This window comes from Pan troglodytes, chromosome 9 (genome assembly GCF_028858775.2).
Source record: "Pan troglodytes isolate AG18354 chromosome 9, NHGRI_mPanTro3-v2.0_pri, whole genome shotgun sequence".
Taxonomy (NCBI): Eukaryota; Metazoa; Chordata; class Mammalia; order Primates; family Hominidae; genus Pan; species Pan troglodytes.
Genome location: NC_072407.2, coordinates 90495265 through 90515811, shown reverse-complemented (window position 1 = coordinate 90515811; position 20547 = coordinate 90495265). Strand labels below are relative to the sequence as shown.

Sequence of the window (20547 nt, the reverse complement as noted above, 5' to 3'; positions counted from 1 at the left end):
AAGTGAATCTGATAATTACTATTATCATCTAAGTCTAATCAGTGTCTACATCGTGAAGGTAAGGATGGGATGGCTTGTTAAGAAGAATGTGACAATGCAAAGGAAAGGCAAATATCTTAAAAAATAAGTATCTTCCATGTAACTGTATTAGTTCGTTTTCATGCTGCTGATAAAGACATACCCGAGACTGTGCAATTTACAAAAGAAAGAGGTTTAATTGGATTTACAGTTCCACGTGGCTGGGGAAGCCTCACAATCATGGCAGAAGGCAAGGAGAAGCAAGTCCCATCTTACAAGGATGGCAGCAGGCAAAGAGAGAATGACAGCCAAGCAAAACAAGTTTCCCCTTATCAAACCATCAGCTCTTGTGAGGCTTATTCACTACCATGAGAACAGTATAGGGGAAACTGCCCCCATGATTCAATTATCTCCCACAAGGTCCCTCCCACAACACATGGGAATTATGGGAGTACAAGTGAAGATGAAATTTGTGTGGGGAAACAGAGCCAAACCATATTATTCTGCCCCAGCCCCTCCCAAATCTCATAACTTCACATTTCAAAACCAATCATGCCTTCCTGACAGTCCCCTAAAGTCTCAAATTATTTCAGCATTAACTCAAAAGTGCACAGTCCAAAGTCTCTTCCAAGACAAGGCAACTCCTTTCCACCTATGTGCTTGTAAAATCAAAAGCAAGTTAGTTACTTCCTAGATACAACGGGTGTACAGGAATTGGGTAAATACAGCCATTCCAGATGGGAGAAATTGGCCAAAACAAAGGGGTGACAGGTCCCATGTAAGTCCAAAATCCACCAGGGCAGTCAAATATTAAACTTCCTTTGACTTCATGTCTCACATCCAGGTCACGCTAATGCAAGAGGTGACCTCCCATGGTCTTAGGCAGCTCCACCTGTGTGGCTTTGAAGAGTACAGCCTCCCTCCCAGCTGCTTTCACAGGCTGGTGTTGAGTGTCTACCACTTTTCCAGGCACACAGTGCAAGTCGTCAGTGGATCTACATTCTGGCGTCTGGAGGACAGCAGCCCTCTTCTTACAGCTCCACTAGGCGGTGCCCCAGTAAGGACTCTGTGTGAGGACTCCAACCCCACATTTCCCTTCTGCACTGCCCTAGCAGAGGTTCTCCATGAAAGCCCCACTCCTGCAACAAACTTCTGCCTGGACGTCAGACATTTTCATACATCTTCTGAAATCTAGGTGGTTCCTGAACCTCAATTCCTGACTTCTGAGTACCCACAGGCTCAACACCACATGGAAGCTGCCAAGACCTGGGGCTTGCATCCTCTGAAGCCACAGTCTGAGTTCTATGTTGACCCATTTCAGCCATAACTAGAGTGGCTGGGATGCAGGGCACCAAGTCCCTGGCTGCACACAGCTCAGGGACCCGAGGCCTGGCCCACGAAACCACTTTTTCCTCCTAAGCCTCCAGATCTGTGATGGAAGGGGCTGCCTGAAGACCTCTGATGTGCTCTGGAGACATTTTCCCCATTGTCTTGGGGATTAACATTTGGCTCCTCATTACTTATGCAAATTTCCTGGAAATTTATAATTTAATTTTCCTTTTTGTCAGTCATTCATGCATACCTCATTCAATAAATATTATTACCTATACTATCATAGGCACTGGGAAGATAGCAGTGAAGCATACAGTTCAGAACCCATGACTTCATAGAGCTTGCATTCTATCACAGATTCCACTGGGGGAAAACAGAGAATAAATAAAATAAATAAGTAAAATATAAATTATTTTAGATAAGTGTTCCTGATAAAAGCAGGAAATGGTAACAGAAAGAGTAGAGTGGTAGTTGCCTTTTTAAATAGCGTGGTCTGGCAGGATGTATTGAGAAAGTGACATTTAGGCAAAAATTTGAAAGAAGTAAGCTTTGAGGATATTTTTAATGAAAGCATTAAAGGCAGAGGAAATGGCCAAAGCAAAGACACTATGCTGGGAGGATATCTGGTGTCTTCAAGCAACAAGAAGATCATTGTAGATGAAGCAATGTGAGCAAGGGAGAAAAAGTGAGTTTTGGGATCAGAGAGATAGTCAGGGAGTGGGAGATAAGTGTAGGGATTTGTAAACCATGATACAAAATTTCATAATTTACTCAGAGAAATGGGTAACTAACAGCGTTTTGAGCAGATGAATGATATGAAAAGATTTCTATTTTGACAGGATATTCTGCTTGCTGGGTGGAGGTTGGAATGGGTTTGGTCTGGGTTGGGGAAATTTAGTAACAGACAAAGCAGAACCAGTTTGAGAAACTGTTAAAATTTTAACAGGTATTGGTGGCTTGGGCCAAGGTAATAAATACTGGTGAGAAATGGTCAGATTTTAGGTATGTTTTGCAGATGGAGCCTGCAGTATATGCTGACTGATTACAAAAAGGTCTGTTCTTTCCTCCTTTTTTCTACAATTACTTTATCTCAAAACTCTGTACATTAGTTACCAATTTCTGTAAACATCTTTAATATTTTCCATCTTCCTTGATCTCTTGACCAACATGTACAGAATGTCTTCAGTTTCTATTTACTATTAAAAACAAAACAAATAACAACAGCAAATCTCATTGGAGATTTGATCATCCCTAAAGTTACAATTCCATTTTATTCATTTATTCATGGAGGTATTCCCTCAGAAAATGTTGGTTGAGGGCTTACATAATGGAGGCGCTATGTTTAACGTTTATTCACATGGTCATTTTTCTTTAAGTCTCTGCACTTCCATGTTTATGCTCAAGCTTAGTCCTAAAACTCTGCCATCTTTACTGCAATTTTGGTATGAAAATCCCTTATAGGATTTTCTGTAACATTCACAGTGACTTGTCATATGACTATAGTTCAAATGTCCCTCATTCAATAACTTTTACTATTTTTGGCACTTTCTTGGCCAAAAAGACTATTTTCCTCCCATATTGTTTTTCTCTGCTCATACCATACTTCTATTCTAAATAATAAAAAGTAATTGAGGAAAGAGAGAATTTAAATTTGCTTTGTAAATGGGATGCATCTATATTGGTTTAAATGAGAGGTTTCCTTGAAGAACACACTCCTACCCACTTACTCCCCAGACTTACCCTCCTGCCTCATTAGTGTCCATTCCATATTGAGTTACTAAAATTTACACATAAGACATATGTGAAATATGCAACATTTTCCAACTCGCTTTCACAGACTTCTTAGAGAAATCATGCTGTTTTTTTCTATGAATAGTTTAAAGCATTATAGCATGAAGTAAAATAGGTATACTGTGGTTTCTACACATATAAGAAAATATCTCCCTGTGGTTTTCACTAAGCTGAATGACAGCTAGCTTAGGAATGGAAAATGAGTTTAAGTGCTCACAAGGCTTAGCACAATGCTCCTTCAAGGGGAAGACTATGGGCCATAGTAGATGTCAGTGTGAGAGAGAAAGTGGCGAAAGAAAATTATTTTTTAAGACAATTTTATCTATTGGAAAGAACAAAACCTGGAGCAGGATAAGCCTATGACAAAACTGGAGTAAAGGAAATGTGCCTCTGGTGCCTTTAGCTTTCTTATTTGCTGTGTTTGTGTTTTTTCCCCTCCATTCTTGAACTCTCTAGGAAACTTAGGCTCTTTCTCCACTCATTTTTAACCAAATATGTTCTCAGAGAGTCTGCAATATCTATCAGAAAACATGTCTCTAAGTATGCCATGGGATACTCACAACAGCATTTGCATCTTGAGTGTCCTCACTCGTACAGGATGGAGAACATTTGCTCCTTGGTATCAGAGAAAAATGAGGAAAGAATTCATCAATGGAATCTTCCTAGCATCTCATAAGTTGTAGCACATTTGTAAATTCTACTTCTATATATTGCTCTTTGCTTCATCCACTGACCTTTCCCTTCCAAACCATATAGAGTCCCTGTCTATAATTCCTATTTAATGATTAAACCCCCCTTCTTATTCAACCGCTTCACTAAACACTCCATTTACTGTTGTTTTCTTAAATTGAAACCCAATTCCCTCCTAAGGACATTTCTATGCCATATCTCTCTCAAGTAAAGTTTCTTATTCTTCCATATCATGTGTTTCACAGGACACAGAGATGGAGGTCAGCAACTCAACGCTGCTTCCAGGCATATTTCACACCCTTACATACAAAAATGTGAAAATTAAAGCTCTGACTGAATTTAGACTCATGGAATCTAGTTATCCCTCTATCTTTTAGCTTCATTTATAACTACTGTTTACTGCCAACTTCTGGATAAAGAACTTCTGTCTATCCCAAGCCCGGCTATCATTCTGAGTGAATTTAGTGCTTGTATAAAGGACAGATGAGTACCAAGCTTCTTTCTTCCCCCCAGTTCTAATACATTTTAATGTTCCTATTCCTGGTCACTTACTCAAACTTGATCAGCCTCACATAAGGCATCATTATTTCCAATATCAAAATCTCTCCTTTTCTGCCAGCTTCAGGCACAATTCTCCATCTATCTGCTACTTCACCTAATATACACATTTATTATTTAAACTTGTTTATTTTCTTCTAGTCTTTCACTTCATTCTGCACTCATTTATGCATTCTGAATCACATAGCCAATATAGAAATTTCAGTAATCCAATATTCAGTAGATATTGGTAGGAAAGAGGAATTGAGGTGAAGAAATGAAATTTTTTATCCAAATAATAATGGAAAATTACATTTACTATCTGATCCTAAGTTATTCTTACCTGCACATCTTTTAGATTTACCAGATGAGTATTGGCTCTTGTAGAACTCAGTACAGAAGAGCTAGAACTTCCTGGACAAAGAAGGTACAAGAAGAACAACAACAACAACAAAAATCTTTACAGAAGATAAGCAAAACTTATTTCAGAATAAGTCATTCTGAAATTTATTAAATCTATTGTGAGAGTTTTTCATGCCAAGCTTCTGGCCTATAAACTAAAGTGTCAAAGCTGTATTAGGCATAAATCTAGAAATCCAGAGTTTATAAAAAAACTTACAGGTTTACAAGATTGAAGAGCCTTAAACTCCATGTCTAGCATATACAAGGCACTCAGCAGATTTTTTTTCCAGTAAATGTTTTAAGGGAATGCTTACACTAACAGTGTTATAAAAGTTTTTGGACAGGTAGAATGAGCATGGCTATTCACCTCTTCTTTCCACTGTCTACATAGTTTTCCTGTTCTGAATATTTTCAACCATTCTCATTGTATTTGTAACCATCGGTATGCTGAGAGCTCCCCTGTGTATAACAATCCTCTAACCTCCAAATGTTTATACTCATGTGTCTGCTGAATATGTCCACTTGGATGTCCCACCAGCATCTCAAATCAAATATTCCAAAATGAAGCTTTTTACTTCCTTCCCCAAATATACTCCTTCTCTTGAATTTTCTTAACTCAGTTAACTGCACCATCCAACACAGTAACTGGGGTATCATTCTATACTTCTTCCTATTATACTCATCATCCAATAAATCCTACTCATTTTTGCCTCCCAAATAGTCTTGAGACTGTGCTCTATTTTTCATCTGTATTATCACTACCCTAAGCATTAGCTTATCATCTCTCACATGCATAACTGTAGTAGTATTTCTCTATCTCTCTAGTTTTGTTCCTTCAAGTCCATTGCATTTTATCTAAATGTCAACTCTGATCCTGTTTTATGTAGCATAAGGATTCCACAATGACATCTCATAATCAACAAGCAAATTCATCATTTTTATATACTTCTCCATCTGCTTTCCCCTTTGACCTCCTATTTTATACTTCTTACAATAAAAATTACTAAACAGTGTTTCCCAGCATACACCATGCTGCTAAACCTCTCTACATGTTTGCACCTGATTTTCTCTTCACGGTGCATGTCTGCTCAATTTTTCAGATTTGTCTTACGTATCATATCTCACTAAAGTGTTCTCTGCCAATCTAGTATGGGTTAAGTAACCCTTCTTGTATTTGTTTCTATAATAAAACTTCTTACATTGTTTGGAAATTATCTGTTTACATTTCATCTTCTCACTCAAGACTGTGACCTTATCAATGACATAATCACCCATATGCTCCTTATCACAGTGCCCAGCACATGGACTATTCAGTAAACGGTTTTGAATGATGTCAACTAAACCTGCCTGGTACAGGCATAGGGACCTAAATGAAGTAACAAAATTTAAAGTCCTATCACTAGATTCTCTACTGCCTGTACTTGATAACTCTGCTACTTATTTGCAAAACGGGGTCAAGAAGAGAAAAGGTAAATAATAAGCTTTTGTAATTTTGTTTTTAAACGTAGTAACATTGTTACTTGGAGGAAAAATTAATGGAAATAGCATGAGCATTAGAATCAGAGAAACCTGATTTTTAACCTTGGGCTCCCTGCTCATAAACCACATGAGGTTGGGCTTACTGACACTGATCTTCAGTGTCTGCCTCTTCAGAATGAGAATAATAGCAGCTGCTTTGTATGGCTGTTTTAATAATTTACAATAGTGTACAGCAAACAGCCTGGCATGCTCAATATTTTGTCATTATTACTTTTTATTATAACTTTGAATATAACTATAGTAAATTAAACATTTCATTTGAAAAGTGAGTTAATACTTGCAAAGCACTTGAAACAGTGCCTTACAAGTATGAGTGTATAGGTGTTTTAGTGTCTGATATATAAATTTATTATGTAAAAGAAATGAAATTTTAAAATTGATATTCCATGAGCTGTAAATTCTGAAAAGCTTAAACTATTTTTAATTGACAATTCCATATTTCTAAAATAAACTCAACTGGAAAAAAATGTTGAGTTTTTAAACTCAACAGTTGAGACTATTAAAGCTATTAGTAACTTTGAACAGCATATTACTGGTAAATGGGATAATGAGTAAGTGAATGAATAAAAATATGATCTATTTAAATATCTAGTGAATATAATTACAGGTACAGACAGGCAAGTAGGGTCCTATCTGAAAGCAATGATGAGTTTCCCATTCTGTATTAATGCCATTTTCAGCTTGCATTGAATACAAAAACTGCTTGAAAGTTCCAAAAAGTCTAAGATATTGCTCACATTTTTAAAATGAGTTTTGTTATTATTGTTTGTTTTGAATTTTCATTATTTTGTTTTTTTATATGTCAGTGAAAGCTTTTACCAAAAGCAGTTAGGTTTTGTTTTTGTTTTTTGTTTTGTTTCTATGGTTTTTCTAAACTTTTAGGTTCAGGGGTATATGTGCAGGTTTGTTTTATAGGTAAGTTGTGTTTTGCAGGGGTATAATGTGCAGATTATTTCATCACCCAGGTAATAAGTATAGAATCTGGTAGGTAGTTTTTTGATCCTCACTCTCCTCCCACCCTCCACCCTCATGGAGGCCCCAGTGTCTATTTTTCCCTTTGTGTCCATGCGTACTCAGTGTTAAGCTCCCATTGATAAATGAAAACATGAAGTACTTGGTTTTCTGTTTCTCCATTAGTTTGGTTAGGATAATGCCCTCCTGTGCTATCCATGTGTAAAGGACATGATCTCATTCTTTTTATGACTGCATAGTATTCTATGATGTATATGTACCACATTTTCTTTATCAATTTTACCGTTGATGGGCATTTAGGTTGATTCCATGACTTTGTTATAGTGAATAGTGCTGCAGTGAACATATACATGGATGTGTTTTTATGATAGAGAGATTTATATTCCTTTAGGTATATGACCAGTAATGGGATTTCTGGGTCAAATGGTAGTTCTGCTTTAAGTTCTTTGAGAAATTGCCAAGCTGATTTCCATAGTGGCTGAACTAATTTCCATTCCCACTAGCAGTGTGTAAGCATTCCTTTTTCTTCACAGAGGTTAGAGTTTGATAGAATAAGATGCTTAGGATCTGTTCCATATTTCATAAACAGAGGTCACCTGGCAGAGTGTGTGTGGTCATGAGAGAAAGAAAGAAAGAGAAGAGCTTATAAGCATGAAGACTGTAGGTTTCTTAACTCATCTATGAAATATTTAATGATTAACTCACAATTAGCCTAACAGAAGATATTCAAAAATATGTTAAGGATCCCTTTGTAAGGAAGTGAATGACCACCAATAATTTATTATTCTATCAATATTCTTTTAATTTGAGCTGTAGAGCAGTATTTTGCTTGAACAATCCAATTCACAAAGAAGCACAAAATACTTTGCATTGAAACATTGAGCATCATTTGGCCATTTGTACTTCTAAGGTATTTTCTTGGTAAAATTAAGTCTACTCAATCTAGCTTGGTCTGATGATTTACCTCCTTTAACAAAGTCTCTAAGTTCTTTTCCTCTCTTCTTTATGCCTACATCTAAAATTACTTATGTACGTATTTCTTATTTCCTTCCTTCTCCTACTGTTAGGTAAATTCTAACAGGTGGGGCCTGCAGATTACTTATCTTTACATCTGTAGTGCAAAGTCCATTACCTAGGATTTAATAAATGCTCAACTAATGTCCGTTAAATAGGTAATCCATTAAATTCATTTTGCTTGATGTAATAAGCCATTCTTCTTCAAATACTAGATACTTTAAACATTTTAGAAGGGAAAAAAATTAAGAGGAAGTCCTCTGCCCCAGGATCAATAATGATGTTGACTTTGTTGCATTTCATTTTATTTTATACTACTTTTGAAACAGCAGGAAAATAAACTAAAAAGAGTGTGACTGTACTGAGATAAACAAGTCTTATTATAGTAACTGCCTTTATCATAGCCTACTGGATACCAGGAAGATGGATGCAGTGGTGTTATACCAGGCTCCAGTTTAATTAGGGAAAAGGTAATAAAACCTTAAGAGCTCTGGGCCCCTGCAAGCTCTACCGGTGGTTATTCTCTACTGATGAGGCTTGTGACTTCCATGAAGTCAGTTAAGTAAATCTAGCTTCCTCATCTGGCAAATGGAAATAACAGTTCTTTTTTAAAAACCTTACAGAATCGAACCAATGAGTAAAAGAGGTTATTTCTGTGAAATCATGTTAGCTCAAAAAACTGTCATTGAGATACAAGAACTCATCTTGATGCACCACGTAGAAGAGTAATATTGGGAATCTCATCACTTATTTTAGATGAAATATCTGGTATCTTCAAAGGGCGGTGAACTGCCAATTATAATACAAAAATAATGGCGGCATCCCAATACTGACAGTAAAACTTCAGCTTAATGGTTACAGAAACTTTTAATATCCAAAGAACATGTCTTCTCTCCTGTTATTGCCAATGTCTAACAACATCCAGAATGGTATCACTCAATGAGGGCTTGCTCAAGATAATAATTAGCTTAAAAACTTGATAATGGAAGGCAACACATTATAATGACTGAAGTGTGGGTTCTAAACTTAGATTCCCTGTATTCAAAATCCAGCCCAACCACTTACTTAATTAACTAATCTTTGATTAATTTGCTTAACCTCTATAATCTTAGGTTTCTTCATCAGTAAAATGGAAATGATAACAAAGCCTCTGGCCCAGGGCTGTTGCCAGGATACAATTTAGGTAAAGTTCTAGCATAGTGTCTGACACATGGTAAGCACTGAATAGATTCTAATGTGTTGATTGATATTCATCTTTTTCTAAGATGCTAGAAATTGCACACCTTTACCATTGACTATTAAATGTGACATATTCAGTTTAACAGGCAATGTGAAAGAATGGGTTACATGTGGTTTAACCAAAAAGTAACAACGTCATCCCTGATGTTGTCCATATGCCATCACATTCATCTAATAAGTATCACAGGTTGGTCATTGCATTGAGAAGCAGGAACCCCCATTTTGGCACAGAGTGACCATCTCCACAGTCACGGCCGTTCCTCAGCCTGGCAGTTAAGCACACAATCACGTCTTTCTGTTTGCTCCTGTCCTTGTTCATGCTCACCAGGTACAAAGACAGGAGACTGGCCCAGCACAAGTCGGAAATAGAGTGTTTCACCCCCAAAGGGAGTATGGGGAATGGTGGGAGAGCAACAATGAGCAGGTAAGCAAACTATGAGTGGCCTGAGGTGGTGTGAAATAAATGTATGCAAGCTAGAGGAACATGTGGCTCCCTGGTCTGGGTCCTCACTCAACTGTGCAACTCATACAGTGTGTCCAACCCGGGCTACTACTGGTTTTCTATGTGTGTTTGATTTGCAAAACCTATGACGCCCTCATGTGTAGTAATGGGAGCCTCCTGTCCCAGATGCTGCTGTTTCCCAGGGTTGTGCGCTTTGCATGTCTGAAGCCTTAGCTCACAGTCAGTCCTCCTCTGGGTTTTAACTTATTGGTCAAATGGTTCTGGAGTTTGCAAAGTGGAAGAGATTGGAGGAAACTCATATTTCAGGGCTATCCAATCACTTAATAAAACAAATACAAAGCTTAGAACTGGTTTTAAGGAAAGGATTACTATTGAAGGAAGACTCCAGCCCCTGATCCTGGACAAGCCTGGAAATTAATATACCTTACTTTGAATGTAACATCATCTCACAGCCAAGGGCAAATGCCTTGCCAAACTAGTGGACTGTAGAGACAAGTGGCTTTTCTCAAACTGAAATCAGGAAAGCTAATCCTCCTCTAGCTACCATAGCTTTGCATCTCCTTTGCTTCCTTGTGTTTGGTGATGAACATTCTCTGTCGCTGTGCTGTGCATGTTCCTTTATACTAGGCACTCCTGATTGAGTTGTACCTAGTAAACCGGAGTATTTGGAAGTATAACCATTAACTAAGCTGTGTTGCATGAAATAAACGTGCTTTATTGCATGGGATTTGGTTTTAAGAAAAGGGCCCTGGGGCCGGGCGCATTGGCTCACGCCTGTAATCCCAACACTTTGGGAGGCCAAGGCGGGTGGATCAGCTGAGGTCAGGAGTTCAAGAACAGCCTAGCCAATGTGGTGAAACCCCGTCTCTACTAAAAACACAAAAATTAGCCGGGCATGGTGGCACACGCTTGTAATTCCAGCTACTCAGGAGACTGAGGCCAGAGGACTGCTTGAACCCAGGAGGCAGAGGTTGCAGTGAGTTGATAACATGCCATTGCACTCCAACATGGGCAACGAGAGTGAAAACTGTCTCAAAAAAAAAAAAAAAAAGAAAGAAAGAAAGAAAGAAAGAAAAAGAAAAAAGAAAAGGGCCCTGGAGACAAAGTCAAGATTGACATTAAACAGTTCCAGAATGTTGAAGGAGCCTTGAGTTGAGGAGTCACTTGCCATGACTTAACTCTTCACTTCTAATTTGTTGTGACATTTCTCAATCCATCTGTGGTGTAGAGGTATGGAAGGAAAACTTTTGCAAATCATCCTGGATTACAGAAAAGGAAAAATTCAATAAGTAGAGTATGTGCATATGCGTGTCCATGTGCTGAGAGCAGAGCTTGAGACCTAATTGCATAACAAGAAGATAATCCTGTTGAAATTTCACCACAAACATTTTGTTTGCTTCCTCAGTGGTGGGCTCCTTGCTATTTTCAAAATAATAACTAAATTTTTCCAAGGCCCACCATATTGCACAACTGCTGGTGGACTATTCATATTTCAGTCTATGAAAATGGTGCCCAGAACTGTTCAGCATACAGTTTGAGCAATCATTCACAACAGCCCTGGCCAAGGGCTTGGCCAACTTTGTCTATGGTTCTCAGAGACAAGGCAATGATAGTGTGTGTACATGTGTAGGCATATATGTGTGCACTTTGGTGTATCTGATGGCCTTATGCCTACAATCCCTTCATACAGCTATCTTTGGATCTCAGTGCATCTGCAAAATGAGTCTCAGAGGATCATTTTGTGGAAGTGACTCAACAGAATGCTATTGGGGCTCCTATTTTCCTTCCACTTCGATATAACAAAGTAGCATAATTCATATCCTTGAAAATTAGGCAAACAGCACCAGAGTAAGCTGGACAAGGTTAAAGTGACTTCACCAAATGAGTGCTCAAGGGCTCTTCCCAGAGTGACTTCTAATTTGAGGTCTAAAACTGGAGTTCCTAAACCTGGCAAACTTAGCTGACTATCAAACAGACTGAGGCAAAATATTGGGCAATACAACTTAGGAATCTGTCATGTAACAAGTTTCCTAGGTCATCTCAAAGAAGCCAGTGCATGAACTGATATTTTAGAGTAATCCATTCATGTAGGAGATGACATGGAGCTGTTTGTGGCAAGCATTTGGTCTCAATTATGCAATTCGATGCTCTTAGCAGTGTTTAGTCAATACTTAGAGCTTTAGATCTGATCATCCCAGAAATTAAATTTGCTCAAGGCTGTCTTAATTGAGAATGAGGGGAAAGGGACAGAGAGGGTAGTACACAGAGAGTAGGAGATCCCAGATAAACATACCAGGCTTCCTTGGGTCAGGTACAGATCTACAAAGGTATTCACTTGATGTATCTCCAGCAAGAATGGTCTGAGTTTCTCTACAACCGCAAGATATCATTTAATTTTTGTTTCCTCACTTGTTTGGATATAGCCAAGATAATAGAAAGGCTTATTACACTGATATATCCTGGTGGAGGAGAGGGGAATAATGCATACTACAATAAATACAATTGTGTTAGATCATCCACCTCAGCCACACAGATAAGCAGAGTTAATTGGGAACAAATGATCTTCCCTTCCTAGTATCTCTTCCTTCTCATTTCTTTAGCACTATATAAAAACTCACACACACACACACACACACACACACACACACACACAGAGAGAGAGAGAGACAGAGAGACAGAGAGACAGAGAGAGAGAGAGAGAGAGAGAGAGAGGAGAGACCTGCCATGCTTAAGCTTTCCCTTAGGGAGTAGAAAAGGCCTAGAGACATATGAAAAGAGAGGTCAAAATTCACAAGGTCTTGGTATCTTTTTTTCCAACTTCACATTTGTTCACATAAATACAGACACACATGCCTGCACACACATATTTATCCAGGAGAAATAAGTTTAAAATGAACATTAAGAGAAAGCTGTCAGAGAGGAGATAACTGTGATGGAAGCCGTTTCTAAGTAAGGGGTTGAAGTAGTTAATCCAAATTTGCTTACTCAGGAATTGAATAGAAGGGCTGAAGAAAGGTTAACTCTATGTATGTGAGACTTTTATAGGTACTTTTAGTGTCAACCAATAAGGCCTTTCTTTGTAATTCATCCCTACTCCACCCCCTATTGCTTCCAGGAGTCAAAGCCAAGCATCACATTTACTCTGCAAACATCTGGGACTCCTCTGTGGCCATTATTGAATAGCTAGTTCCAGGGAGGGGTTAAGGGGAGCTCAAACAACCACAGAAAACCGAGAGTGTCACTCTGCATCTCATTTGCCTGTTTTGTATAATGAAGCTGTAGAATGGACAGTACTCTATGAATTCATGCCTAGGATGATTATCCCAGAGCCAAGTTGCCTGGTGGGGAAAGAAAGCATTTCACAATGTTTACAGTTGAAGCAGAGCAGAGCACTATTTTCTGATCTGTAACATTAGCAGGGCCTTAGACAGATGCTCCCTTACTTCTGTCTTCCTCCCTCAACCCTCATGCTGGGAAAGGAATGAGAATATAACATGTCCCCATAGCACACTAGCTTCCTGAAATATGTTGCTGTTTTCCCTTTATGTGAAGAGGCTTTTTTTTAACCTCATGTCTGAATATAGTATAACTTGTCATCTTCTCATATTTTCACAGTGGACAGTCTAAGTGTGATTCAGAGCAGAATCCTCCTGATTGCAGGAGAAGTAAAAGAGAGTCCTAAACAGGGAGGTGGCTCTAAGAACTGAAATTCTCTAAACACTGTTACCATGTGAGTTCCTAGCAAGATGGTCCAGCCTCAGGAATGACTGAATGACTGAAACCTCAACACTGAATGTTATTATCTTCTGTGTCAGCAGGGGCATGGCATTGGAGTACTTGGAATCTGCTTGCTTGCTTTTTTTTTAGTCAGAGTCTGCAATGTCGCCCAGGCTGTAGTGCAATGGTGCGATCTTGGCTCACTGCAACTTCTGCCTCCCAGGTTCAAGCGATTCTCCTGCCTCAGACTCCTGAGTAGCTGGGATTACAGATGCCCGCCACCACGCCTGGCTATTTTTTTGTATTTTCAGTAGAGACGGGGTTTCACTATGTTGGCCAGGCTGGTCTCGAACTCTTGACCTTGTGATCCACCCACCTAGGCCTCCCAAAAAGCTGGGATTACAGGCGTGAGCCACCACTCCTGGCTGGAATCTGCTTTCTGATGTGCTCATGATGTAGGCCACGAAGGAGAAACAAAGACATTCTGAGCCTCCTAGTCTCTCTTTGAGGAAGGGCTCCGTCAGTCAAATGAAATAGACAGCTCTGTAGTCCCCCTCCAGTGCCAGAAGGAAGGAGGGTGGGATGGGGTTATTTTTGAACAAAAAGAGAATTATTATTATTACTCTTTTGTGATATAAGCTATGCAAACTATTAACTTTCAATTAGTTGAGTAACTGATTTTCTCCTGTGATATGCAGCATCTAATTTTAGTAGGTATATATGTTTAATAAAGCCTTGGAGAATTTGGTAAGAGTCATGTCATAATAGTCCTTGTTAAATGAGTCCTCAGATAGCCCCAAATAGAATGTCTTGTGTTAGGATTGCCTTTCATTCATTCAATTATTTCTTCCTTCAGGTAAAGCTCATTTATTAAGCACCTATTACGAACCAAGGACTCAAAAGACTCTAGAGATAAATGGATGACCAAGATATGACTAATGCCCTTGAAAATCTGCAGTGTATTGAGAAACAGGCAGAAAAACAGATAACTGCAATGCAATATAAAACTCCTCTAACACAGGGGAGTTTATGCCTCAGATTAAGTCCCCATTTCTTAGCACATGCTATAGTTTGTACCAGTACAAACAGAATTAAAAGTAATAGAATAACACATAATAACAGATGTAAATTGAGTATTCAGAAAGTGTAAGGCATGTAGTTATATAATTTAAACTCCATAGATAAGAGAAAGATTCTGCCTTTCCAGTAAAGACAATAGAAGCCAGCTGGTTTTTGAGAATAGATTAGAATTTCTACAATAACCTTCACTTTATCTCCAAAATCAATTCCATATTAATATTCTAACATATTCTAAAAAATAAGAAGAAGAAGAATTAGTAACATTGCTATGATTACCATGTATCCCACACTATACTAAGTCCCTTCATGGAGGTTCTGCATTAAGTTCTCCCGAGAACATATAAAGAAGGTATAATTTTTTTTCTTTCCATGGTACACACAGGAAAATGAGGATCAGGGAAATAAAATAACATACACAGTAGAGCAATCTCATGAAAACTCTAAAATCAAAGGAACTTCAATATCTGGTTCTGGCATTAGCCAGTGTGTGAACTCGGAGTGTCATTTCAACTCTTTAATATCAATTTTCTATAAACGTCAGATTATATTATAGCACTTATCTTACTGTGATGCTGTAAAAATTAAATGGAATTATATAAGTACAGCACTTAGCATATTGCCTGACACACAATAGGCATTCAATAAATTTTAGCATGTGCTCTTACTATCCAAGGCCACCCAGTTTAGAAAGGTTGTTTTTTACGTATTTACTGTTTTGTCTTGTCTTTCTCTACCCTGCCACCATGGTTGTTTGCTCAAAAATCAATTCTGGAAAAGTAAGTAAAACAAAATCTAATGATAACAAAAGAATAAATTCAATGATATAATTTCCCTGTTTTAAAATTCATGTTCTCCCATGTTTACCTATAAAAGCAGCCAACATTTATTGAGTACTTAGATACATGAGACACTGTGTCAAATGCTTTATCTCCATGATTGCTCATTTAATCTTCCTTAAAAAATTGGTAAAGCCCATATTAGAGCCCAGCTCAGTCTGATTCTGCAATTCACACACTATAATCACTATGTTATCAGCCACCCAGGAAAAAAATACAAACTCATGCACTCAGAATACAAGGTTCTTCATAAACTAACCCTAACCTAACTATTTGACCATTATTCCTTCTGCTTCTGTACATATGTTCTCCTTTCCAGACATCCCAGATATACAAGTCTCCAAACATGCTAACTATTTTCTACAACAGCACATCTTAAGACTTAAGACATGCTGTGTTTCTATCTGGATTATCCTTCATTTCTCTTTCTATCCATCTTCTTCCAGGGAGAAGGAACTCCCATTGCTGCTCCACCTAGCAAACCTACTCAGGTTTCAAAACCCAACTCTAATGTCCATTCCTCCTTGATGTGTTTAAAAGTCTTAGTCTAGCTAAACTCTGCCCAACTTCATAATTCTAATGTATTTTACCTTTACATCTGATATTGCATATTATCTAGTTTCCTGTGTCTTCTCATTAAACTTGAGGTTTTTAAGGCCACAAAACAAAAATGTATTGTTCACTTTTACGTCTTCAGTACTCAACAGTGTAAGAAGTCTATTGATTCAATCCACCACTCAATAAAAGTGCCTGGATAATTTTTGTGTATGTAGGTAGCATTGTTTTAGGGACCATGGGGTGTTTGGGGAAGTATAAAATAATCTCCACCCTAAAGGAAATGACAATCTTAATAAAGAAATAAAACTTGCTCTGATGGAACCTGCAAGATCAATAGTCTACATTAAAATTTTAAATCTGTGGTACCAATAATAAGGCCAAGATTTGGATGGTGGTCAGGATTGGAGGGAAGCAGGGATGACAGTATGGCTAACAATAATGGAGCCAACATATATGCTCGTATGCCCTTCTTGGAAATTCTCAGTGAATAGTTACATAAAAAATTGATAAATTCATCAGAAATTAGTTTAATTTGTTTAACTTATTTGACCCTGAAACCATTTATTTGACCATGAAACTATTTATTCATGAACCATCTATTGTCATTCTTACTTTCTATACCATGTACCAATTAATTTTATAAAAAATAATCAAAAAACATAGCATCAAAATTATGTATGATGAGTAGCTTATAGTAATCCTTGAAATCTTATTATAAGCATTTTTCCAGATAAGTCCTTATAAGACCAGCAAAAACCAAAAAGATTAACTAATGTTTGGTGACTGGAATTAAATTTACTAGCTTTATTAAATACCACAAATATTAACCAGATTTCTAATTATCTTTCCTTATTTTTCTGAAAGAATTACTAACTACTCAGAGTATATTCTATTTATATTTTATTAAATTGAACATATTCTATTTTTTATATTATTAAATTGAACAGTCTCTTTTCTTAGCCTGTAAAAAATGTAATACAGAAATGTAACAGGAATACTTGAATTCTATGACTCTCTCATCTCAGTTTCTGCTCAATTCTCTTCTTATCTAATACTCTTTTTACTGAAAAAAAGGAGGAGCTGGTCAAAGCCTTGTGTGAGGCTGCTGTTCTTGCCTTTGAAAAACATTTTGTAAATAGACATATATATGTACACACACATCTATATGCACACATTTATGTACAAATGTATAGTTTTTGTAGATAATTCAGTAGTTATATACAATATATATGCATATATTTTATCTGAAACAATAGATTTGCTAGCTTGTAATTTTCTGTGAAAAAGGAAATCAAAATCATTTCTAATGGAAAATGCCAAGCCAAAATGGGAACAGCCTGACATGTAGTCATCAAGTCCAAACTTGTATGCTTTCGAGAGGGAAGTGAATTTTAAGGAATACTTTCTACTTTTAGTCTCACCTAAAGATATGGATAAAATTTGGGAATTGTGTCCAACTAATCTTATTGGCATATTCCCATTATGTATAATGGTAATATTGAAATGTAGACGAAAGTTACTCAGCAAAGCTGAGTGCTCTGAAAATTTAAATCAATCATTTTATCTAATCCCATGTTTAATGAGTTAGTTTGAACTGATTCTTCAACACAAATGTTATTTATTATTAATCATTTTTTAAAACTTTTTTTGCCACGGTGTCTCACATGCCTTCAAAGCACGCTAAGCTTTCACACACACTGTCTTCCATTCCTCAAGAATCAGTAGCTCATCAAAAATCTTGGCTTTACCAAGATGTTTATACCTTAAGTATTTTCTACTTTTATGCACACAAGTTCTTTGAACCTCTCTAATCCTCAGTTTTGTAGTCAATTTAATAGCATGCATATGACAACACATATGCACAGATATTTTTAAAGATTAAAAGAATGTAAATGAGGGGATCAGAAACGTGTGTGTGTGTGTGTGTGTGTGTGTGTGTGTACAGAAGCCAATATATTACAATTGTAAGAAAAAAGTAAACATTAATCAGGAATAGCTGTATGTTTGTATAACCAATTAATTGGGTACACAATTAATCTAGAAATATTAAGGAAATATCTTAATCTGGAAATATTAACAAAATATCTTAATCTGGAAATATTAAGGAAATGTCTTAATTAACCTACCCAATTAATTTTTAAGGGTCCAGAGAAAGGAAAGATTTCTATTGTCTTTGAGAAACCAACAAGATTGACATTAAGCAAAATAATGGTGTCCATGGTAGATTTAAATTTGTTTTAATAGTACAAAGATACAGTGCTCAGCATCCCAAGAATTCCACAGGAAATGGGACTAGGACTGACAGATATAAGGCATGTGCCCATTTTATCCAATTAAAAAAAAAAAACCAGGATAATCAAGAAACTTCCTTCTTAAACCAAGAGACTTCACTGACAATAAACATATTGGTGGTGAATCTGCACCCAGGATTCAAGCCTCATAACTAACATCCCCTTCGTACATCAGATTTAAGTCACAAGCTTCAGCTGAGGTGCTCTAAGATAGAAAGGAGTCTTTTGCCTAAACAGGAATTATTTTCCCAGCAACCATTCTAAACATCCTGGGACAACTTTTATCTTACAGTCCCTCAGGATTTATCTCAGCAATGTTGATGCAGAGCTTTAGAATTTATCAGGTTATTTTATGGGCAAAACCTGGGGCACTGCCATCTTGGATGCTCCACAGGGGTATGTCTTGTTAGCCCCTTGGTTCCTGTGTGTATCTTGGCACTCAGTACACAGACAATGGGAATGACTCTGGATTTAGCATCAGATTTGGGGAAGTGTCCTGCCATTTACTTTGACTTGCTCAACTTAGTTAAGTTCCATAAGCCTCATTTCTCATATCTATAGTGAAGGTTAATAATACCTGTCTATATCAAACATTCAAGATCATATAGTTCACTTTATTTCACTAACACTCCTCTGCACTACTCTGCACCAGACACCATATTAAGCACAGGAGATACATGTAGCATCTGCCCTTGGAATGCTCTAGGTTTAGTGCAGGAACAGACTTGTAAATAAGTAATTAAAAAACTCTCTGATAAATGCTATCCTAGACAGCTGTTATGAAGGTAAAATATGATGCCATAGGTGAAAACACCTTGTGAGCTGAAAAGTTCTATTAAAATGGAAACTATTATCATTCCAGGATTCTCCTCTCCTTTGCCACCAATCCCAATTCCATGTTTTATTCAAGGTTTAAATCAAGCTGAATTCCTCCACAAAGTCTTCCTGACTGCAGCAGCTTCTAGACACAAAACAGCTATGTCTGGCTTTGTTCTCTATTTACTAAGTTATAATTGACTTTATAGTAATTGCTGGTAAAAATCATTTCCTGTTTTGAAAAAAAAGTACAAAAATCTAAAATTCTTGCTAATCGCTGTTAAAGCATCTCAGCTAAGACCTAGAACTTAAATGTCAGGATGAAGAGTAGTTTAGTGAGATTTTTTTAAATTTATTTTTAGTTGACACTTAATAATTGTACACATTTATAGGATACGGAATGCTTCCTTACATGTATACCAAGTGTAATGACAAAATCAGGGTAATTAGCATAGCGATGACCACAAACATTTATCATTTCTTTGTGTTGTGAACATTCAAAATCCTTTATTCTAGCTTCTTGAAACTATACAACAAATTATAGTTAACTATATTCACCCTACAATGCTGCAGAACACCAGAGCTCATTCCTTGTATCTAGCTGTAATTTTGTATCACTTTACCAACTAATACCAGTTAGAGTAGTTTAGTTTTGAAGCCGAGTCCAGGTAACAGAATTGTGGATCAAAATAAATAGTTTGATTTGAGAAGGAAATATCTGTGATGACTCAACACAATTCCAATGCTTGGCATATGCTCCCGTGTCATATTCTCCTTTGTTAAGGTGCTTGCTCCTTATGAGGACTCAGGGGAAGTAGCGACTGTACTAGTACCATTAAGCACTTTAATAACCCACCGTGAATGAACATGTAGCTTCTGAAAAGGCTTCCTGTTGCTGTTAAACCAAAGACTAGTTAAGAGAGGGTCGAGTGATTCTCCTCCCACCAGGAATTTATTAGGGATTAAATGCCTGGTAAGAAAGATTCTCTGGGGGAATTATCGTGGAAACATGTAACCACTGCTACTTAAGAGAGAGGTGAAAATCCACATCACTTAGGGCTGTTGGAGGAGTTTCATGGGATTAGACATGTAGAATTAGTTTCCTTTCCATATATGCAATACATGTATTAATTGAGATTTGCTTATCCATGCTATTTTAACATCCCCAAGCTTTAAGTCCTCTTTAATATCCACTTTATTTGCAAATCCTTCCTTGAAACTTCTTTCCTCAGTGAAAAACTTTTTCTCTGAA

The 20547-nt window shown here is 37.2% G+C and overlaps 1 protein-coding gene and 1 long non-coding RNA gene across 10 annotated transcripts in view; one reads left to right on the top strand and one right to left on the bottom strand.

Annotated features, from left to right (window-relative positions):
- GRM5 (glutamate metabotropic receptor 5) overlaps nucleotides 1-20547 on the top strand; it is an 810828-nt gene that overhangs the window by 780356 nt on the left and 9925 nt on the right. For 6 of the 9 annotated variants that reach the window (XM_054662592.2, XM_054662591.2, XM_016921754.4 and 3 more), the window contains one exon: nucleotides 9863-9958. The exons of the other annotated variants lie outside the window; for them this stretch is intronic. In XM_054662592.2, coding sequence (XP_054518567.1) covers nucleotides 9863-9958 — 96 coding nt within the window. The remainder of the gene's footprint in view (nucleotides 1-9862; nucleotides 9959-20547) is intronic. 9 annotated transcript variants of the gene reach the window in all.
- LOC134807367 (uncharacterized) overlaps nucleotides 1-20547 on the bottom strand; it is a 121644-nt gene that overhangs the window by 98171 nt on the left and 2926 nt on the right. The gene's annotated exons all lie outside the window — the stretch shown is intronic.